The sequence below is a fragment of the Schistocerca serialis genome, chromosome 5 (assembly GCF_023864345.2).
Source record: "Schistocerca serialis cubense isolate TAMUIC-IGC-003099 chromosome 5, iqSchSeri2.2, whole genome shotgun sequence".
NCBI classification, from domain to species: domain Eukaryota; kingdom Metazoa; phylum Arthropoda; class Insecta; order Orthoptera; family Acrididae; genus Schistocerca; species Schistocerca serialis.
In genome coordinates, this window is record NC_064642.1 from 798,398,082 (window position 1) to 798,420,250 (window position 22,169).

The 22,169-nt window shown below is 44.1% G+C and overlaps 1 protein-coding gene and 1 non-coding gene across 2 annotated transcripts in view; one reads left to right on the top strand and one right to left on the bottom strand.

The window, feature by feature from the left end:
* LOC126482232 (discoidin domain-containing receptor 2-like) overlaps positions 1–22,169 on the top strand; it is a 342,209-nt gene that overhangs the window by 291,823 nt on the left and 28,217 nt on the right. Inside the window, exons 11-15 of the mRNA XM_050106211.1 lie at positions 1,229–1,376; positions 1,485–1,630; positions 7,109–7,239; positions 12,237–12,359; positions 18,630–18,739. Of these exons, the coding sequence (XP_049962168.1) occupies positions 1,229–1,376; positions 1,485–1,630; positions 7,109–7,239; positions 12,237–12,359; positions 18,630–18,739 (658 nt within the window). The remainder of the gene's footprint in view (positions 1–1,228; positions 1,377–1,484; positions 1,631–7,108; positions 7,240–12,236; positions 12,360–18,629; positions 18,740–22,169) is intronic.
* Trnas-cga (transfer RNA serine (anticodon CGA)) lies at positions 9,527–9,601 on the bottom strand. The gene has a single exon. It is a non-coding gene; the product is annotated as a tRNA-Ser (tRNA).

The following is a 22,169-nucleotide window of genomic DNA, read 5'->3' on the forward strand; positions in this document are numbered from 1 at the left end:
TAGTACTTACAGCTGTTTACAGCTTTCACCTTTCCGCAGTTTCTCAGAAAACCGAGGTATTAAATTTCGTTGCATAACCCTCCCTTACTTGCTGCAGTTTTGCCTCAAAATGGTAAGGTGTGCTGCTGCCGAAATGTCGGCGGTTTGTTGACGACGTCATTCGTAAGTTATTTGAAACTCAGGTCTCACAAGTCGCTCGAAATCTAGATTCAGTGGACTAGGTTTGTATTGCTAGTGTTGAACACATCCCTGCCTGTGCTTTTATCAATTTGACCTCCTGATACATGATATTTTGCAACTTGATATCCCTCATCAACTTCGGATTTAGCTTTACCATTGTAACCTCCTTCCCGCTGTGTAGCTGTTAACTTTTGACACGCCAGTGTGTTTCACGTTCTTAACAGTGTTTTGTTTTTGTGGTCTTCAGTCCAGAGACTGGTTTTATGCAGCTCTCCATGCCACTCTATCCTGTGCAAGCTTCTTCATCTTCCAGTACCTACTGCAACCTACATCCTTCTGAATATGCTTAGTGTATTCATCTCTTGGTCTCCCTCCACGATTTTTACCCCCCACGCTGCCCTCCAATACTAAATTGATGATCCCTCCATGTCTCAGAACATGTCCTACCAACCAATCCCTTCTTCTAGTCAAGTTGTGCCAAAAACTCCTCTTCTCCCCAATTCTGTCCAATACCTCCTCATTAGTTATGTGATCTACCCATCTAATCTTGAGCATTCTTCTGTAGCACCACATTTCGAAAGCTTCTATTCTCTTCTTGTCCAAACTATTTATCATTCATGTTTCACTTCCATACATGGCTACACTCCATACAAATACTTTCAGAAACGAGTTCCTGACATTTAAATCTATACTCGATGTTAACAAATTTCCCTTCTTCTGAAATGCTTTCCTTGCCATTGCCTGTCTACATTTTATATCCTCTCTACTTCGACCATCATCAGTTATTTTGCTCCCCAAATAGCAAAACTCCTTTACTACTTTAAGTGTCTCATTTCCTAATATAATTCCCTCAGCATCAGCCGACCTAATTCGACTACATTCCATTATTCTCGTTTTGATTTTGTTGATGTTCATCTTATACCCTCCTTTCTAGACACTGTCCATTGCGTTCAACTGCTCTTAAGAGTATAGCAAGTTAAAGAACCGCCATGTGTGACGCACGTAAACAGACCAGAGTGAGGAGTCGTGCCTGCCTGCTCGCGCACAGTGTCGACGGCGACGGAGGAGGAGCACACGTACCTGGCGGTGATCGTGGGCGTGCTGATGGCCGTGGTGCTGCTGCTGGCGGCCGCCATCTACGTGATCGTGTCGCGCCACCGCCAGCGCAAGTGCTTCGCGTCGCCGCTGGCCGCCAAGTGGGCGCTGGCGTCGGCACCGGGCAGCGCCTGCGGCACGCCGGGTGCGTCGCCCGACAAGGCCGCCTCCTGCGGGGGCGGCGGCGGCGGCGGCGGCTGCGGAGGCAGGGAGGCGGCTACGCTGGACCCGCTGCTCGTCGCCAGCGACTACCAGGAGCCCTACCACGCCGTCAAGTACGCGCCCTACTACAGCTACAGCTGCGTGCCCTTCGATGTGGACGGCGTCAGCGAGAAGGGCTTCGCGTCGCACAGCGGTAAGCGCCAGGTGTTCCTCCCACGACTAGCACCTGTAGAAATTGTCACTCATAACAACTTGTGATGTGCAGCAGCAATTGTCAGTTAATACGTGCAGTGAGCATTCATTCACTGATGGAAAAATTTCGGAATTACAAAAAAAAAAAAAAGAATAAAAAAAAAAAAAAATTCAAATCTATGTGAAATTTTATGGGACTTAACTGCTAAGTTCATCAGTCCCTAAAGCTTACAGATTACTTAACCTAAATTATCCTAAGGACAAACACACATAGCCATTCCCCATTCCCGAAGGAGGACTCGAACCTCCGCCGGGATCAGTGGCACAGTCCATGACTGCAGCACCTTAGACCGCTCTAATCTCGCGCGACACAATTACAAAAGCTAATTAATGTAGAGTAATGAAATTTCGGGAATACATTAGTCTAGATAACGTATTTAAGTGATTAACGTTGCAAGATCACAGCACGAGATACGCCATTGCAAATGTGAATTGCTGGTTCTTTAAAAACCGGTATAGCCTCCAGAACGTTGACTGTAAGCAAAGCAAAGGTGCATCCACTGTGTTGTATGGGTGAATGATGTCAATTTCTGCGATGGGGTTCAATGTCTATGGCACTTGGTCGTTCAATACAAGGGATAGTTAACGCTGTTTGTGGATGACGCTGGAGTTAGTCGTACGATGATGTCCGATATGAGTTCTATTGCGACTTGGCAAGACAGCCAAGCCACTAGGAGGTAGCCGAAAGGCACGCGTTTAAGCTCTCGCAGGATGGCGTGAGGTCTGGAACAGTTAAAGGAGTTGAGTCTAGTAAAAAGAGTACGTAGCTTCTGGAATACTTAACTTTAATCCATAATTGGTGAACATCGGTCTGACGGTACATGCATCACAAGATAAATGGCAGTTGATAATGGCGCCTTGCTAGGTCGTAGCAAATGACGTAGCTGAAGGCTATGCTAACTATCGTCTCGGCAAATGAGAGCGTAATTTGTCAGTGAACCATCGCTAGAAAAGTCGGCTGTACAACTGGGGCGAGTGCTAGGAAGTCTCTCTAGACCTGCCGTGTGGCGGCGCTCGGTCTGCAATCACTGATAGTGGCGACACGCGGGTCCGACGTATACTACCGGACCGCGGCCGATTTAAAGGCTACCACCTAGCAAGTGTGGTGTCTGGCGCTGACTCCACATGTTCGATTGGAGACACATCTGGTGATCGAGCAGAGCAAGGCAACAAGTCGCCGCTCTGTAGAGCATGTTCGGTTACAAGCGTTACAAGCGTTACCCTGACGGAAGACACTCTCTGGAATACTTTTCATGAATGACAGCGCGACAGGGCGAATCACCAAATTTACTTACTATTTTGCTGTCAGGACGTATGGAATAACCACGAAAGTGCTCCTGCTGTTGTACGAAATCGCAACCGAGACCATAACTCTACGTCCTGTGTGTCTAGGACGAAGACAGGCCCCCGCCAGGCCTCCTACAACCAACACCCCCCATCAATGGCACCAACGCAGAACCAGCTTTCATCAAAACACAACAGACTTCCCCTCTGCCCTCTAAATAGCTCTCGTTTGTCGCCACTTAAGTCGCACATGGCGGTGATTTGGGGTCAGTAGAATTCAGTCTACAGGGGGCTGGCTGGAAGCAGATGCGTCGCACTGCAAATGCCGTACGACGCGCCAGAGCCGTACGCCGAACACTATGGTCTTCCCTCTCGGTAGCGCCCCGTGGTCTTTTTGCAACAGTTGATTATCGTTACCATCGCTGCCAGCAGTCATGCACAGTGGCTACGTTCCTGCCAAGTTTCTCTGCAGTACAACAGAAGGAATGTCCAGCTTCTCCTAGCCCTGTTACTCGAACTCGTTCAAAGTCATGCTGATAATGGCCTTTAGTCGCCTTAAATGCATTCTTGACTAACAACAACGCACCACACCCAATCTCAAAGGCAACTAACTCTCACGACTGATTTGCATCCTCCTAGTGACGCTACTAGTATTACTCTTAAGCGACTGACGTGAAATCTGAATACACGGTATCTTTCAGATGTAGAAACACTCCTACCATCTTTCATTTATGTCGCCCAACTCCTTCTTGCTGTTGTGATTTTTCCATCAGTATATTTCGCTGTTGTACGAAATGCATGTTTGACTCTCAGCTGCATTTTTATTTAAAACTGAAATATCGACCGTTTTCTGTCACAGACCTCCTTCACGGACTCTATCCAAAGATACAAAAAAAAAAAAAAAAAAAAAAAAGAATATGTATTATACAGGAAATGAAACAAAATCTTTTCCAAGAAAGTGCAGAATATACACGAATACTTACAGGGTTAAAACAGTTCAGGCCACAACATCATATTTGTCATTACTTAAGTAATGGCCACGTCTCACGTCTAGAGCATGTCGTGAGTTCCAGTGTAACACACAGGACTTTTAAGGGCAAAATGCTGATAAAATGTGTACACAGAGCGGTACTGAAGAGAGGATCAGAGGAATAAGTGCTACAATTGTACAAAATCTTTACAAAGTATTTCCATCGTTTGGTAGAAAAATACCTCGATGATATGTTTCTTGCCGAATCCAGGGGACAGAGTCATTTTGGCAAACATCTCTGGTATAGTTTAACATGTAAACAGAAAAACTAAGTCGCTATCCACATCGATCTTACAACGCAGTGTAGAAATCATTATAAAACCCTAACGTTAAACAGTAGCATAATCCTTGCATACGTTTTATGAAATTTTTATAAACAAAAATCAACTACATCATAAATGTAATGAAAATAGTATCCATAACATAAAAGCAAGTTAAAATACAGTCTTCAGATATAGACTGAAATGTCACTCAGCATTCATATGCACCTAATCAGCTACATTTACAGGAAAACATCATATGTGAATAAACTTTAGTTAATGTTCTTAATTAAAAGCCTAATATGTCAGTAATACTAATTCCTTAGAGAAGAGGGGGGGGGGGGCGGGGTAAATAACCATAGCATGACTAGGCACGTCCCCAGATTTGGCTTTCAGGAATGTTGGGAACGCATGTGTATAATAGTGATTATTTACCACGAAAACACTTGATAAAGATCTTTAACCAATTCCTCAATATTTTGTAGAATTGTTGCACTTACACTCTGATCTTTTCTTCAGTACTGCCCTGTTTACGCATGTTGTTATTATGTTTGCCTTCAAAAGTCCTGTATGCTATACTGGAATTCATGGCTTGCTCTACATATGAGACGTGGCCATTATTTAAGTAATGATGGATGTGATGAGGTGGCCTAAACAGTTTTAACCTTGTAAATATTTATGTATATTTTGCACTTCCTTGTATACGTTTTTGTAACTTTGCCTGTATACTACTTTTTTGTATGTCTGAGTACAATCCGTGAAGGTGGTATATAATTGAAACCCATCGATGTTTTGATTTTAAATTAAAAAGAAGCAGCTTGTCTAAGGGTAAAATATGCATTTTATACATTATTTTACGGCTGTTAATAGTCACCTTCCAAAAATGCTCATTATTTCGGTGTTTCTACCAAGAAGTATCCGACACCTGAATTGGCGGATGCTCTTATTTATTCAACACAGTCACAGTGCAACCAGTGACATACTTCTTAACCTGAACTGCCGAATCAAGTACGTGTGAACCAGGGATCTCATCGTAATATATTCTAAAGCACTTGCTTATATGCACCTGGAATTGTGTTTTGAGAGACGCAGAAATATCTTCTTGTAGACCGCTAGCACTCTGTGCTATAGAAAGAAGGCGCTTCGTATGCACTCTTTTTGTAACACGGAACTCCGGAGATACACGAAACGTAAATGGTCACCAAGCGAGGGTATAAAATTTGAACGGTAGGTCAGGATTTTATGTCCCGTGGTGTACGAAAGCATTATGCGGTTCAAAACACGGTATGGCCCATTAAACCATTATAATACACTGCAGTGCCAAAGACACTGGTGCCGGCCGGTGTGGCCGTGCGGTTCGAGGCCCTTCAGTCTGGAACCGCGTGACCGCTACGGTCGCAGGTTCGAATCCTGCCTCGGACATGGATGTGTGTGATATTCTTAGGTTAGTTAGGTTTAAGTAGTTCTAAGTTCTAGGGGACTGATGACCACAGATGTTAAGTCCCATAGTGCTCAGAGCCATTTGAACTAAAGAAACTGGTATAGGCATGCATATTCAAATAAGGAGTACGTAAACAGACAGAATACGACTCTGTGGTCGGCAACGCCTATATAAGGCAAAGTCTCTGGCACAGTTGTTAGATCGGTTACTGCTGCTGCAATGGTAGGTTACCAAGATTTAAGTGAGTTTGAACGTGGTTTTATAGTCGGCCTCAAGCGATGGAGCACAGCATACCTGAGGTAGCAATGAAGTGGGGATTTTCCCGTTTGAGCATTTCACGAGTGTACCGTGAATATGAGAAATCCGGTAAAACATCAAATCTCCGACATCGCTGCAGCCGGATAAAGATCCTGTAAGAACGGGACCAACAACGACTAAAGAGAGTCGTTCAAAGTGACAGAATTGCAAACCTTCCGCAAACTGCTGCAGATATCAGTGCTAGGCCATCAACAACCGTCAGCGTGCGAAGAATTCAACGAAACATCATCGATATGAGCATTCGGAGCCGAAGGCCCACTCGTTTACCCTTGATAGCTGCACGACTGAAAGCTTTAGGGGTCGCCTATGCCCATCAACACCGACATTTGACTGTTAATGACTGGAAACATGTTGTCTGGTCATACGAGTCTCGTTTCAGATTGTATCGAGCGGATGGGCGTGTTACGGTATGGAGAGACAAACTCATGAATCCATTGACACTGCATGCCAGCAGGGGACTGTGAAAGCTGGTGGAGGCTCTGTAATGGTGTGGGGCGTGTGCAAGTGGAGTGATACGGGACCCCTGATATGCCTAGATACGACACTGACAGGTGAAACGTGCGTAAGCACCCTGTTTGATGACCTGCATCCATTCACGTCCATTGGGCATTCCGACGGACTTGGGTAATTCCAGCACGACAATGCCGCACCCCGCGCGTCCAGAATTGCTAGACAGTGGTTCCAGGAGCACTCTCCTGAGTTTAAACACTTCCGCTGGCCACTAATATCCCCAGACATGAACATTATTTAGTATATCTTGGATGACTTGCATTGTGCTGTTCAGAAATCTCGACCGCCTCGCACTCTTCAGGATTTATGGTGTCAGTTCCCCCCAGCACAACGTTAGACATTAGTCGAGTCCATGCCACGTCGTGCTACGACACCTCTGAGTGCTAGTGGGGGCCCTACACGGTATTAGGCAGGTGTACCAGTTTCTTTGGCTCTTCAATGTAAAAACTTCTGTTAAGTATGAAAGTCGGCCGCCTAATACCCATTAGCATTTACTTGGTTTTGAGACACACACTGTACATGAATCACTTGCACAGAGAGGTTCCCGCCCTTCACTGAGTTTCGTGCCTTCCACAGAGAGCGGCCCCGACTACGCCGTCCCGGACACGGGTCTCCGGCCGCCTCCCACGCCCCCGGCGATCTCGCTGTCGGATGACGTCGGCAGCATCTTCTCCAGAGGCAGCAGGACCCTCTCCAGGGCCAAGAAGGTGAGTGCCCCACAACGACGGATTCCCTAGCTGTATCGCACAGAGCAAAATTCAGAAACTGTATTTCCTATCCAGCTACATTCAGCTGCCTTTGTTGACCACTGAATTCTGCGTGACACCACCAGTTTTACGTCGCCTACCTCGATTATCAGCGGTGTGACAGCCAAGTCGTGACGTTTGCTGGTAGCCACTGACTAGCGACGTCCTCCGGTACTCGCTGTTGAGTAGCTCACATTCCCAAACTTTTCTGGTTCTCACATTAGCATTGTAGCTGATGCTTTTGCGTGTTCTGTTGCCTGCACGCTTTCTTTCTTTTGGCTATTTAGCACACTTCAATTTCTGTTGATGATAACTGTCAATGTGTTTTTAAAATTAAGTTTTGTGTGCCACAGGTTCTTACATACAATGAAACAGTTTTGGTATCGAACAGGATATTTGTTTGGGGTTTCAGTCTTAACGACTAGTAAGGAAGCCTGAGTTATCTCTTCATACCAGAAATGAACATCAGGAATTCTACATCATACCGACGTCCCCAGTGGTGAGCTGTTCAGCTAATGGATGTCATGCCAGGTGATCAGGAGTAAATTGAGTTGGAACAAGTTTATAGTTCCTGCCACTGCACAGCTTGTGATAGCATCAATGTGCTCGCCAACAAGAGCAAATAAAGCACTACGCACGAGCTGTTACCAAACATAGCCTGAACTTCACAAGCTGTTATGGGTAAACTGAAATGCTACTGTGCGTACGCTTGCAAGGAGAATATCTAGGCGAGAATTCTGTAGAAAATAGAGACAACTCCATCGTACGAAAGGTTCGTGACAGACATATGGTGTTAGACTCCGCATGAGTAACAATAAGAATTGTTTTGAAGATTACCCCAAAAGGTGAACAACCTCTGATATAACAATGGTTTCACTGTGAAACATATCCAGTGAAAATACCATAACAACATTTTTCTCCAAGCATATTCGTTCTTTCGCTAATTTGACACGTACTTGATTGCACACTAACGAAGTAATATTTCTTATCCAGGCCTTAGTAATTGATGAAAGACCGCTCCAGTTACTGATACGCCACTTATTTTAGTCCACGACGGGTTTTAGCATTCACATCCAGGCCATTGCTAAGTGGAATAAAAAAAAAATTAACAATCCGATAGTTAAAAGTTACATGCCACTGACGTGGAAAAAATGGGCGTGTCAAACTGTTCAGTTAGATACATTAAAATATTGGCATCCTTTACATTTAAAAGAAGTTATGTTCTGACATATTTGAAATTTAAAACTGCATGGTTACCAAAACAGCCAAAAGTAATTTTTATACTAATAAAAATTGAAAGTAGTTGCAGCGGACGGTGTGTCCAGATCGAGCATTCAGGTACGTCCCCTAGTGAGGGCCGGCAAAAGTTAGAGCACAGGGAACTGCAGAGGGCGCTAGCGTATCAGGGACACAACGTGGAATGGCTACTGCTGGGACGCTATGTCATGGCAGTCGGAGGCGGACGTAAACAAGCGAGGATTACGGAGGTAGAGGGCAAAAAGAGATGCGTGGGGACGTGCCCCGCCTGCCTCTCGCATGGCAGCCAACCTACACACGTGTTTCACCCTTCAGTGAAAGCAGATGTGAAGCATGGAGATAGTGAAAGCCGAAACAAGTGAAGAAACGATATAAATTATAGACAAACACATATCTGATAAAAAACCAATGTAATTCAATATGTGCATCATCTACATACTACATAAAACTGTCTGAAGATTTATTTTCGTCACCTTCACTGTCACACTCGGCCGTGTCGGTACGTGTAAGACTCATTATCTGTTGCAGGATGAGCTCTCATGTTCCGCTGTGTCTGCATTAGATGAATCACTGGAGTCATTAGTACCTATTATACTGTCGTCAATTGCTATTTCCATTACGCCATCGCACTTCCTGTAAATCATGCTCCGCTTCTTGCACTTTCCTGCAGTTCCCTTGCAAATCGTTTGGACCGACAGAATTGAAGACATTGTCTTTCAATTTTTTGAGACTGGCCCCTGATATGTCGCCAGAGACGCTGGGCTCTCTCACGTAGCGTTTAATTTTCGCCCATGCAGGTTCAGCTGCGTTTTTAACTTTCGTCCCCCTGAAATTTGAAGTTAAACTATTAAGACTGAATAATATGTAGTTACTTGAATGGAAACTTTTGGGCGAGAGAAGTCGCTTTCCAATATTTTCATACTGTTACCTCCCACTCTTCCAGGTATAAAATTAATTACTCCATCTGAAACTTCCTGGCAGATTAAAACTGTGCGCCCGACCGAGACTCGAACTCGGGACCTTTGCCTTTCGCGGGCAAGTGCTCTACCAACTGAGCTACCGAAGCACGACTCACGACCGGTACTCACAGCTTTACTTCTGCCAGTATCTTGTCTCCTACCTTCCAAACTTTAGAGAAGCTCTTCTGCGAACCATGCAGTTTCGCAGGTTCGCAGGTTCGCAGAAGAGCTTTTGTAAAGTTTGGAAGGTTACGACTCCAAATAATGTTCCGACTCACAAACGAGGGAGAAGTTAAAATTACGAAAGAATTGAACGTACCTTTTCCATTCACGAAATTATAAACTTCCGTAAATGAGTTTTCTAACTACATTCCAATATACATTATCCCATTGCATGAGATGAAATGTTATCACAGTTAATTAAATTTCAAGATGGCAGCTTACAATGCCACTAATTACATGTACACTGCGATCCTTCTCTCAGCAATTCTAAATCCGAAGTACTCCATCCAATGCACACGAGATATTCCACATTTCACCCACAGAGTTTTCATATCATGGGTCAGAGATAATTAGTCTTTCGCAGTCGTAAGGAGTCTTTGAGCCGTATAAAAGATTTGCTCAGTTGCGCGCGCGCGCACACACACACACACACACACACACCTGTGCAATAATAAAATGTGGCGTGTGTTTGTAGTCTGCTCCGCACATGATTTTCTCGCGTGTTCAAGAAGCGCTTACACCTTAGTTTGTCGTCACCCGTGGATAGTACATAGGTGGCGCTTGTTCACCCGCCCACAATGATACGACGCACTGTCCATAACACTGGCAGAATCTGACGGAAAATCTCCGAAAACCACTTCTTGAAAATCTTAAAGTTCATTTGGCCACGATATTCTTCTTGCGTCTATTTCGTCAAGAACTTGAGCTCCGCTTGCTTCACAAACCTGTTTTTCGAGCCAGCACTTGCCGTTACCATCGTGCTGAAGGCACTTCCCACGCTAAAACACCCAATACATAAATCTTGCTTCAGCCAAAATTTGACGCATATCAGATTGCTATCAATCCACGACTCATCGAGACAAAACATAATTTGTTGAGCTTCCCTAATGCTCTTCACATGTGCAGGCAAACGAGACCGCAAAAGAACAATGTCACCACGGTCTAGCAAGAGATTTCGTTTGGTCATTACGAATCCCATTGACCTAACTAGAGGTTTTAATGAAGTACTGCTCCACCTCCAGTTTATCTTCTCAAGCAGCCCTTGAACAAGGTCGAAGGCATTCTTTATAACCAATTCATCTGAAGTTGTCGACTTCTTGAATATAACTGCATCTCTTCGTAAGTAAGAAAAATAAAGTAATTTCAACCTAGCAGCTGAGTAGCTCGAAGCATTGTCGAATATTAATAGCTTTGCACTTGTACAGTACAAATTAGGACTAAAATTGATGTTTTCTTTCCTGGAGTACCAGGTGATTCGCCTGGATGAGAGCTTGCAAACTTTCTAATCCTATCTAATGTTCGCAGACTTAGGCTGGTGCAAGTGGTAGCCCTCTGAAGAGTGCAGCAATTTTCTGTTTCCCGTTTCCACCTCGCAGCAGTCCACCACATTATGCATCATTTTATGAGCACCACTTCGTACCACGAATCTCCCATTCCTTTTAGGAGTCGCGGGTGCCGTACTCGAACCCTCTGATGGACCTGGGATAGCGTCTTCACTCGTTTCAACGAGCAAACAAGCAATGCACAACACAATCCGGAGAATACACGAGGCATTCGGTAATGGCTGACAACGTTGCAAAAGCGGCGGCACATGACCGACCTCTACCGGCAACTTCAGCAACCATAGATCAAAACAACTCCTACCTAAAAATGCCACGATTGCTCGTCCAAGCAATACAAGAACACGTCGACTAACTTGTAGATGCAGCTACGAAGTGCGAAGTACCTTTTAAGGAAGCTGTCAGTTACGTGGCTGCATATCCCCTAGACTTAAATGTCCATAAATTATCGATTCTTCGTTGTATGGAGAATGACAAGGTTATTTTCGATACTGTGCATCGTGTGGCTGTCTTGTATGAGGTCAGCTGCGAAGGCGGAATTACTTTTAAAACGCTGTACATGGAACCAACATAATTAAAAAGAAACAAGAAAGAACGTTGAACCTAATATCCTGTCCGTGTGTAATCTTTTGTTTTTTATCTTCCATCGTGTAAAATATTTATATGTCCATGAGTTAAAAATGGCCGTGAACTTAAATGAAATGCGTGCCAGCAACTTGTTCAGTCTTTCATTAAGTGAAAAGCAACTGTGGGTTAAGAGCACATTCCCAACATGGTGAAACTAATAAATACTGTATTCCTGTGTCAACACTGTAGACGACAACAGCGTACGAGAAGGCATCCAAAACAAATTTCATCATTTGCGTCGGCAAACAGAAGCCGTATAACGCCCGATGGGGGTTAAAAATGGTAGATTGAGACCAAGAGATGAATACAGTAAACAGATTCATTAGGATGAACATTGTTGTACTTAAGCGGAGATGAAGAGGCTTGCACGGGATAGGGTAACTCTTGCGCGCTCACGCCCCTCCCCCCCCCCCCTCCCTCCCTCTCATCATGCACACACACACACACACACACACACACACACTCACACTCACACACGGAGAACGTTCAGAAAGTGGTTTATCTGCGACTTACCTTTGGTGAACCTATCACTGACAGCTTTCCTTTCTTCCAGTCTCCTGACCGACCAGGAGCGTTGGCAGCCCTGCGACGGCGGCTGCAGCAAACGGCGCTGCCGGAGTTCCCCCGGCACAGGCTACGCATGCTCTCCAGGCTGGCCGATGGTGCCTTCGGCACGGTGAGTGGATGACTTGACATCTGTGTACCTTTTTTTTTATTGTTTCATCACCCTCGTTCCATATGGGCATGGTGTTCGACTGTCAGTGGTAAAGTTAACCCACTCTTCAGCCAGTTGACAATAAAAGATAAATGAGATGAAAAATACGAAACTTGAAGGTGAGCTACAATGAATTTTAAAAAAAATTTTGAACGTGAAAAGGAAATGGAAGCTTTTATGTATAAGATGTATGACTTCCTTTGCATTTTGTTAAAAACAGTTGTACTGTAAAGTAAAAACAGAAACACAGTAAGAGTACATTTAAAAATATTGTAAAAACAGTGACATCGAACAGAGATGGTAGAAAGAAGCAAGTCACAGGCTCTAAAGCGTGAAGGACCTGCCCTCAGATAGGTAACCTGTTGTTGACAGGGAACAAGCTGGTCTTTGAGGAGGGAAGATAAAGGGAGCTGCCATATGGAAGCGGGATGGGTGCTGATTTATCGATGGTTGTGGGAGTAGCTGTTAGCATACAAGAGGGGTAGGAGTAGAGGGGGCATCAGTGAGGCTAAAATATGGCGGTGAAAAGGGACTAGGGAAAGAAAGGTGGAAGGAAGGAAGGGAGGGAGAGGGAGTGCTGACGAGATGGAACAGGTTGGGTGGGTTTAAAGTCGGTGGGGACTGTGTTCATGATTTGGGTTGGGGAGACGGTTGACATTTCTTTGGAAGAGTATGTGGAGGTTGTGTAGGTGTAGGGTTGGCGGGGTGTGTTGGTAGAGGCGCAGCATCGTTCCAGGGTTGTAAAGTGAAAGGAACACTATAGGATTATTGGAGTCGAGGAGGTTGTTCGGAGATGTTCAGCATGACTGAAGAGAGGTGGGAATTTTAGTAAAGAATCCATTTGGGGGCGCATAACCATGAAACCTTTTCATTGCAAAGGATAGGTCAGATCAAGGTTTTGTAGGTGTGGAGGACAGTGGAGAGATGCAATGCCCAAGTCAGTATTTTTAGTCTGTTGTGGGCTTTCCTTTGGATGGTTAGTAGATGAGGGTCCCATGTTAGTTGCCAGTGAACAGTTAGTCCAAGATATTTCATTGTGTTACTTAACTGGTTACGGCAGTAGTAGATGGTGAGGTAGAAGTCATGGAGAGGAAAGGTGAACGTGATATGTCCTATAATTATTGCCTGAGTTTAGGAAGGATTGATCTTCAGGAGCCATTTGCTACAACAGGAGTTTCAACTGATTGAGACAGGTTTGCAGGGACTTTTGAGATTTCTGGAGCGTAGGATAAAGGATGAGGAAAAGCGGCGTCATCAGCATAATGATTCACGTGGCCTTGTGGAGGTGGTGCCTAGAGGCATGCCTGCAGTGGGGTGGAAGATACAGGAATTGGTGACAAAGCATCTACTAGCAGATAGGAAAGGCACTGTAAGACACACATAATGAAATGACTAAGCCTGGAGTTTGAAGAGGATACCGACTGTCGCACACGTTCGTAGGATTTCTCTAGATCGAGGAAGAAGAAAATAGCGGATTTATGGGTGTTGAGCTGATGCAGTAGGAGATGGGTGGGGTGCAGCAGGTGCCTATCTTTCACCGCCGGCCCACAACGTCAGCGCTAAACTCCTGCCATGCTCTAGCGAAGAAGTGTGGCAGTTGTTCCAAAACTGAAGAACCTAAATTCCGCCATTGGCTGGGACGAATGTGGTAGTGGCCTAATGACTAAGATATTAAGGCAAACAACGAAAGCAAACTGAAGACCAGAATAAAAGTATCTCCGTTGTACCGTCATTGAATGGTTCAAATGGCTCTGAGCACTATGGGACTCAACTGCTGAGGTCATCAGTCCCCTAGAACGTAGTGTTGTGTCTAGACAAGACAGCCTAGACACAATGAGAGGAAGCCGAAAGGCACGCGCTAAGCTAAAGCAGGATGGCGTGAGGTCTGAAACAGGATACGTAGTTAATGCTATAAAGAAAAGTACGTAGCTTCTGGAATACTTAACTTTAATCCATCCTTTTGGTACATCTGGAGATTGTGGCGATACAAGTGAGACTCTTTAGATACATGCAATGTTACTAATGGCGCCTTGCTAGGTCGTAGCCATTGACTTAGCTGAAGGCTATTCTAACTATCTGCTCGGCAAACGAGCGAGGCTTCGTCAGTGTGCATCGCTAGCTACGTCGTCCGTACAACTGGGGTCGAGTGCTAGTCCGTATCTCGAGACCTGCCTTGTGGTGGCGCTCGGTCAGCGATCACACAGTGGCGACACGCGGGTCCGACATGTACTAATGGACCGCGGCCGATTTAAAACTACCACCTAGCAAGTGTGGTGTCTGGCGGTGACACCACACGTAGAACTAGTTAAACCTAACTAACCTAAGGACATCACAAACATCCATGCCCGAGGCAGGATTCGAACCTGCGACCGTAGCGGTCTTGCGGTTCCAGACTGCAGCGCCTTTAACCGCACGGCCACTCCGGCCGGCTACCGTCATTGACAGTGGATATTAGATGGTTAGTAATTGTTACTATCAACGAAATTCTCCGACAGCAGGGTAAAACTGGTTGTCGTCAAAATAAAATACAACAACATCTATAGATTAGGAGCAGCCGAGGGCCTATAATACTACAGTTAAACGGGTGTTGGAGAACTTCATTGATATTGGCAACGAATAAAAGGGTTTTGCTTCCTCACTCCTACTGATTAGTGAAGTCAGTCTTCAACTAAGTTTAAAATTTACGTACTTTTCTAGAGTATCACTTGCGGTTACACTGAGAACTTTGAGTTCATTCAGTTTGGTAGAAATCTATAAACTCAACCTTATGAAAGATTTGGTGAAATCGTACTGGATCAACCTGACTCTCTAACTGCCGCTTCCTTCCCTACTCGCAGGTAACAAATCCATAACCACAAGATAAATTTACCTGTCAACCTAGGGGTCGTACGTTAGGTATCTCGTTGTACGGCACATGTTTCTAGCTCTACATGACTACTCTAAAATTCGCAGTTAAAAACTTGGCAGAGGGTTCATCGCACCACCTTCAAATTGTTTCTCTGCTTTTATACTCTCTAATAGTGTACTGGTGAAACGCACTCAGAAATCTGTCCATGTGAACTCTGACTGTTCGTACTTTAGTAGAATGATCATTTCTCCCAAGTGGGTAACAGCAAAATATTTACACATTCGAAGTAGATTGCTGATATCATTAAAACATATTGCCGCAGCGAAAACCTCTATGGTTCAAAATGGCTCTGAGCACTATGGGACTCAACTGCTGAGGTCATTAGTCCCCTAGGACTTAGAACTAGTTAAACCTAACTAACCTAAGGACATCACAAACATCCATGCCCGAGGCAGGATTCGAACCTGCGACCGTAGCGGTCTTGCGGTTCCAGACTGCAGCGCCTTTAACCGCACGGCCACTTCGGCCGGCGAAAACCTCTATGTTTCAGTGATTGCCACTCGAATTCGCGTATCAATGCCACGGCGTTCTCTCTCCTATTTCGAAATAATACAAACCGAGCTACGCTTCTCTGAACGTTTTCGATGTCCTCTGCCAATCCTACCTGATGTGTAACCACAACGAGCAATAATACTCCAGAAGAGCGCGGTCGAGCGTAGTGTTAGAACTCCCTTTAGCAGAGCTGTAGCATCTTCTAAGTGTTCAGCGAATAAATCAGCGTCTTTGGTTAGCTTTCCGCACTACATTGTCTATATGATTGTTCCAATTTCAGTTATTCATAATGGTAATCCCTAAGTATTTAGGTGAATTCACAGCCTTGAAATGCGTTTGATTTATCGTCTAACCCAAATTTAGCGAATTCCTTTCAGCACTCATGTGAATGACTTGACACTTTTCATTAATTAGAGCCAACTGCCACCTTCCGCTCTGTACAGGTATCTTGGCAACTGATTTTGATGTACTGATGACTTTGCGACATGGTAAATGACAGCATCATTTGCAAACATTCTAAGAGGTCTGCTCAGATAATCTAAATCCTTTATGTAGATTAGGAACAGCTGAGGACCTAAAATACTTCTTTGGGGAACCACAGATATCAGTTCTGTTTGACTCGATGACTTTCCATCAGTTACTACGAACTGTGACCTCTCTGACAGGAAATCACGAATCTAGTCATACAATTGAGACGTTACATCTTTGACAAGCAATTTCATCAGAAGTCATTTGTGAGGAACGGTGTCAAAAGCCTTCTGGAAATCTAGAAATATTACGTCAATCTGAGATCCCCCGTCGATAGAAGTCATTACTTCAAGTGAACAGAGTGCTAGTTGTTTGCACAAGAAACGCTATTTTCCGAATTCGTGCTTTTTGCCAATAGGTCGTTTTCTTCGAGATAATTTCTGCCGACGCCGTTATCTATCAGATTAGGACAAGAGACAGGATGCTTACGTAATTCAGGAATATTGTTCAGACGCAAATGAAGTTTCAGGGAGCCTTTCTACTGTGGAAACCGCTAATTCACAATGCCGGACTGCCAGTGGAAATAGCCCCACTACACATGGGGAAATATCTAAACTGAAAAAGTTTTAAGAAGATTGAAAAGTTCGCTCACTGCAGCCTGTAGCCTGTTGAAACGGAACTAAATGATGCTAGAGCATAAGGTAGCATGCTTGCGTTCGAAACAAAGAAAATCATCTCGACTCTGGCGTTCATCAGTATAACATTCCCGCGACTCGGGGGAATTAATAGCTGGACCGGACCCTGCAAGTGCTACTGCAAGGTAATGGAGGTCAGTACGTACTGGCGGCGGACGGCTGCACCAGTAAGAGTGCGGTTTTGAATACGCCCTGCACTTGAGTTACAGAATGTAGTGTATCATCCTATGAATTGCACTCTGCAATTTTCTGGCCGTTTTGTAACGTGCATGCTGCGCTTCTACGGCTAAAAATATAGCCTGCGTTGCCAATCTTGCAGGGGGTCACACTGACCTACCACTGTTCTGTCTTTACGAAGGCGGTGAGGACGTCTATGGCTTTAGAGCTGTCCCTATACACGTCGTCCCAGTATGAGTCTCTCTCTGTAACCGAACAAAATTTTAATGGAAACAGGTTTCCTAATAGCCAATGGACTATGAGATCTTTAACGAAAATTTGCTATCAAAAACAGTCTTGATCACAATTTATTTATTACGGTGACCGGTTTCGACCACTACTGTGGTCATCTTCAGACCAATGAGTAAGAACCTCCTGGTGGTAGCAAATCAGGGAGGTCTGCTGGTAGCGGAGGCACGTACACACGATCCTTGATGAAGCCCCAAAGGAAAAAATAGCATGGCGTTAGGTCGAGTGAACGTGAAGGCCATGCAAAGCAAGCCCTGTCATTGGGACCCTTGCGGCCTATCCAGCCCTTGGGTACATTGAAGTTCAACCAATCGCGTACTTCGCTATGCCAGTGCTCAGGTCGAACATTTATAAGGTTCTTGGTAAAATTGTTTTAGTCGCTATTTCACTCTACACATCATTTATAACTGTACGTTTAATGTAATAAATATTATAAAGCGTTAAAACCAGGCTATTCATTTAGAAACACCATGTATTTACACAGCGTAGTGCTACAGATAAAAGTGTTTGAGTTGCTCCTTCATTTCACATATCATTTATAACTGTAAGTTTAATGTAATAAATATCATAAAGTGTTAAAACCCCAATACTCAATTATAAACACCCTGTATTTACACAGTGTAGTGCTACAGATAACAAAATGGCTCTGAGCACTATGGGACATAACTTCTGAGGTCATCAGTCCTCTAGAACTTAGAACTACTTAAACCTAACTAACCTAATGACATCACACACACCCATGCAGGCAGGCAGGATTCGAACCTGCGACGGTAGCGGTCGCGAGGTTCCAGACTGTAGCACCTAGAACCGCTCGGCCACCGCGCCGGCTACAGGTAGGAGCTACCTTGTTTTTCAGTACTGGAAAGCTACACCACCGCCAGCTACTTTTATTCCTAATAAGTTTACGACGGTAAGCATGTAGTGTTGTTTAGTAATCTCTGTAACTTCTTCACTCCAACGGCTCACTTGGAGAGAGTTTAGTTCGGATTCCTGTGCCAACTTCACTTCTGTCTACTTCAGTCAGACAGTGATGAACACAGACATGACCCTGAATGGTATTCGATTTATTATGATAATTCTGTCTCGATACATGGAGAAGTCTCAATAGTGTTCTCCATTTTTCAGATGCGTAAAACGTATATGCTTATGCTGTGTTACTTACAGTTTATTCCAGAGAGTAACGTGGCGTGTGTGTGCACACAGGTGTACGTGGCCGAGGCTGACGGAATCCCAGAGTACGGCAGCTCGGCGACGCTTGGGAAGCGCCTGGTGGCCGTGAAGTTCCTGCCCACCGCCTCCACCGAACAGCAGAGGTCAGTGCGTGAGGTCCCAATTGTCGTAGCAGCGTGATTCGTACTCTTCATTATCTGTCTTATGTACTCGTTCTGAACATTTCGGTTTAAAATTGAAAGCTATGTAGCAGGTGTTACATATAGTCTTCGTTCAGTTAAGCATGAAATGAATGTAACTTATCACCTGAACTGCAGTAAAATTGTCTATAAATTTTACTTTGTAACTTCACTCACTGTAAACTGCCCTGAAACACATAAGCGTGCCTGCTTAAAACCTCAGGTTTTCGCTCCGTGACGTCGAAAATCTTACGTCCCACCCGCAGGTCGTTCAGGGCGTCGCACTGATTTGTGCATTCATGAAAATGATCTCTCAGTTTAACATCTCAACTCAATGCACATTCTGCCATGAGAGCATCCATCTAAACACAGCGCACTATGTGCATTAGTCCCTAAAATATTATGCATTTCTAGTTCCATAACTACAATTAATAGAAATTTGATTTAAACTGATTTGTAGAGATTCAGTTTGAAAGCATCAGCTATATCGTTCAAGAAAATTACATTCCCTTGAAAATATTACAAATCGTCGGTGCAACTTTCTGGAAAATAAATGACGTATGTTCTTAACTACACATAAAGAGTGACGTTTCCTACGTTTACCTATCTAAATAAACATTCTTTTGCAATTATTATTCTGTAGTTGTGGAGAAAAACGCTTACTGAACTGTTTTATTCGTTGCACTTACCATTCTGTAAGTTGTGGAGAAAAGACTTTAACTGAACTTATATATTAATTGCCACCATGGGATGAAATGCAAATAAACTCTCCCCTCCCATCTTCCATCTCACACTCACACACACACACACACACACACACACACACACACACACACACACACACCAATCCTGAAGGGATCTGACTGGCTTACATGTAAACTGAAATGTGTTATTGTTTTAGCACTTACTATCCATAGTCTTATAGTGTTGCAAGTACACAGATATACAGGTATTCTTGGGATATGAACTGCAAATGTCAGGCATGAAGTCAATGTTCATTTACATCTACATCGTACTGCGAAAGCCACCTAATGGTGTGTGGCGGAGGGTATTTTCAGTACCACTTTCTGATCCTTTCAACCCTGTTCCACTCGCGAAAAGTGCGTGGGAAAAATAATTGTCGGTAAGCCTCTGTATCGGCTCTAATTACTCGAATTTTCTCCTCGTGGTCAACACACGAGATGTATGTGGGCGAAGTAAGGCGTTGTCCGACTCCTCTGAAAAGTGCTGTCCCGAAATTTCACCAGCAAATCTCTCCGTGATGCATAACGGAAAGAAAAGTTGCGTTGTTACCAACTTTGCTTGCTTAATGTAGTTTTCCAGGAATTTCACCACAACCTGTAAAACTTCTGGGATGATGTTAGGTTCAGAAACCTTCATCTGCAACCGTAGAGTGACGGAAGTGTTTCCAGAAGGAAGGGTTCCGAAGTATCGGTAATAGCACGCCGTCCCCGTATTTTACATTTTCCTTTCGCTATCGTTCGCCCGAAAGGATGAGGTATGGTGTCAAAATCACGAGTCAAGTCATTAAACACAGTACTTCTCGCCACTTTATCTCCTGCACCAGGCTCAAAGATACATTATGCGCAATGTATTAACTATCCCAGTAGCTGGTCCTTTTTATACGATTTCATCTGTCTCGAAATACGTCGCATCTACGTAGTTCCGTTACAGTTTGAGAAAAACATTACTGCGAAAATTATTAGAGATACAGAATTTTCTTTCCCGTTCGTTGCAAATTTTCTTTGCAGAGGAAACCATAACGGTAAATGTTTACTTAGACATGTCGGAACTGTTCCTGTTATCGGACATCAAAGAAGTGCAGACATTTATCATCTCCTAGCATGATGGAAGTTGAGCGTGCGGTAAGCGCTGAATGACACATTTCCTGAAAAGCGTATAGGCCTTGTGATCCCCATGGCATGATTTCCCGCTCTCCCGATGTCATTTGTGGGATTACTTTAAGGACCGCGTGCATATAACAGTAGCCAGCGACGTTGCAACCCTTAGTGTATGAGTCACTGAAGCTATCACAACAGCTGACGCTGGAACGTTGACCTGTATGTGAGCTGAACTGGAATGTAGGCTTGATGTTCTGTGAGTGAAGTTGGGCACGCAGGGAAATTCTGGCCGAACCGAAAGAAGCTTTGAGAGCTGCTAAACGATTTACGACAAACCACGAAGCTCTATATCTAATAATTTCAAAGTTATGACTAAATTGTCTCATGTTTAGAAACGAGAAGAAGCGATCTGTTCAACATTCTAAAGCCAAAATCGCGTTAGTATATCTCTATTTTAAACAACTGGTTTTGACAGACTTTGCTGTCATCTTCAGGTCTTGAACACTTTGGTTACAAAACGTGTTGATTATGAGTTGGAACCTTAGGCCAAGTTATCACATTAGTGGACAAAAGTAGCATGTTTTACAAAGGTTTGTCAAAAACAAAAGAATGAAAAACCTCGAGCACTTGGCCGTGCCCGCACGTCTGTGAACGCTACATATACGGACGTGACCAAGTGTACAAGGTGGTTTTGTCAGTAAAAGTTTTATTTTTGACAAATCATTATAAAGTGTGCTACATGTTATCCACTAACATGACAACTTTGCATGAGGTTCCAACTCACAATGAACACGTTTTGTAACAAAAATTTTGAAGACCTGAAGATGTCAGCTAAGTCTGTTGAAAGAGGTTGGTTAACATACAGAAATACCGGGTGATCAAAAAGTCAGTATAAATTTGAAAACTGAATAAATCACGGGATAATGTAGATAGAGAGGTACAAATTGACACACATGCTTGGAGTGAAATGGGGTTTTGTTAGAACCAAAAACATACAAAAGTTCAAAAACTGTCCGGCAGATGGCGCTTCATCTGATCACAATAGGAAGAATAAGCATAACAAAGTAAGACAAAGCAAATATGATGTTCTTTACAGGAAATGCTCAATATGTCCACCATCATTCCTCAACAATAGCTGTAGTCGAGGAATAATGTTGTGAACAGCACTGTAAAGCGTGTCCGGAGTTATGGTGAGGCATTGGCGTTGGGTGTTGTCTTTCAGCATCCCTAGAGATGTCGGTCGTTCACGATATACTTGCGACTTCAGGTAACCCCAACGCCAATAATCGCACGGACTGAGGTCTGGGTGCCTGGGAGGCCAAGCATGACGGAAGTGGCGGCTGAGCACACGATCATCACCAAACAACGCGCGTAAGAGATCTTCCACGCGTTTAGCAATATGGGGTGGAGTGCCATCCTCCATAAACATCGTACGTTCGAGCAGGTGTTTATCAGCCAGACTGGGGATGATGCGATTCTGTAACATATCGGCGTACCTCTCACCCGTAACTGTAGCAGTTACAAAACCAGAATCACGCATTTCCTCGGAGAAA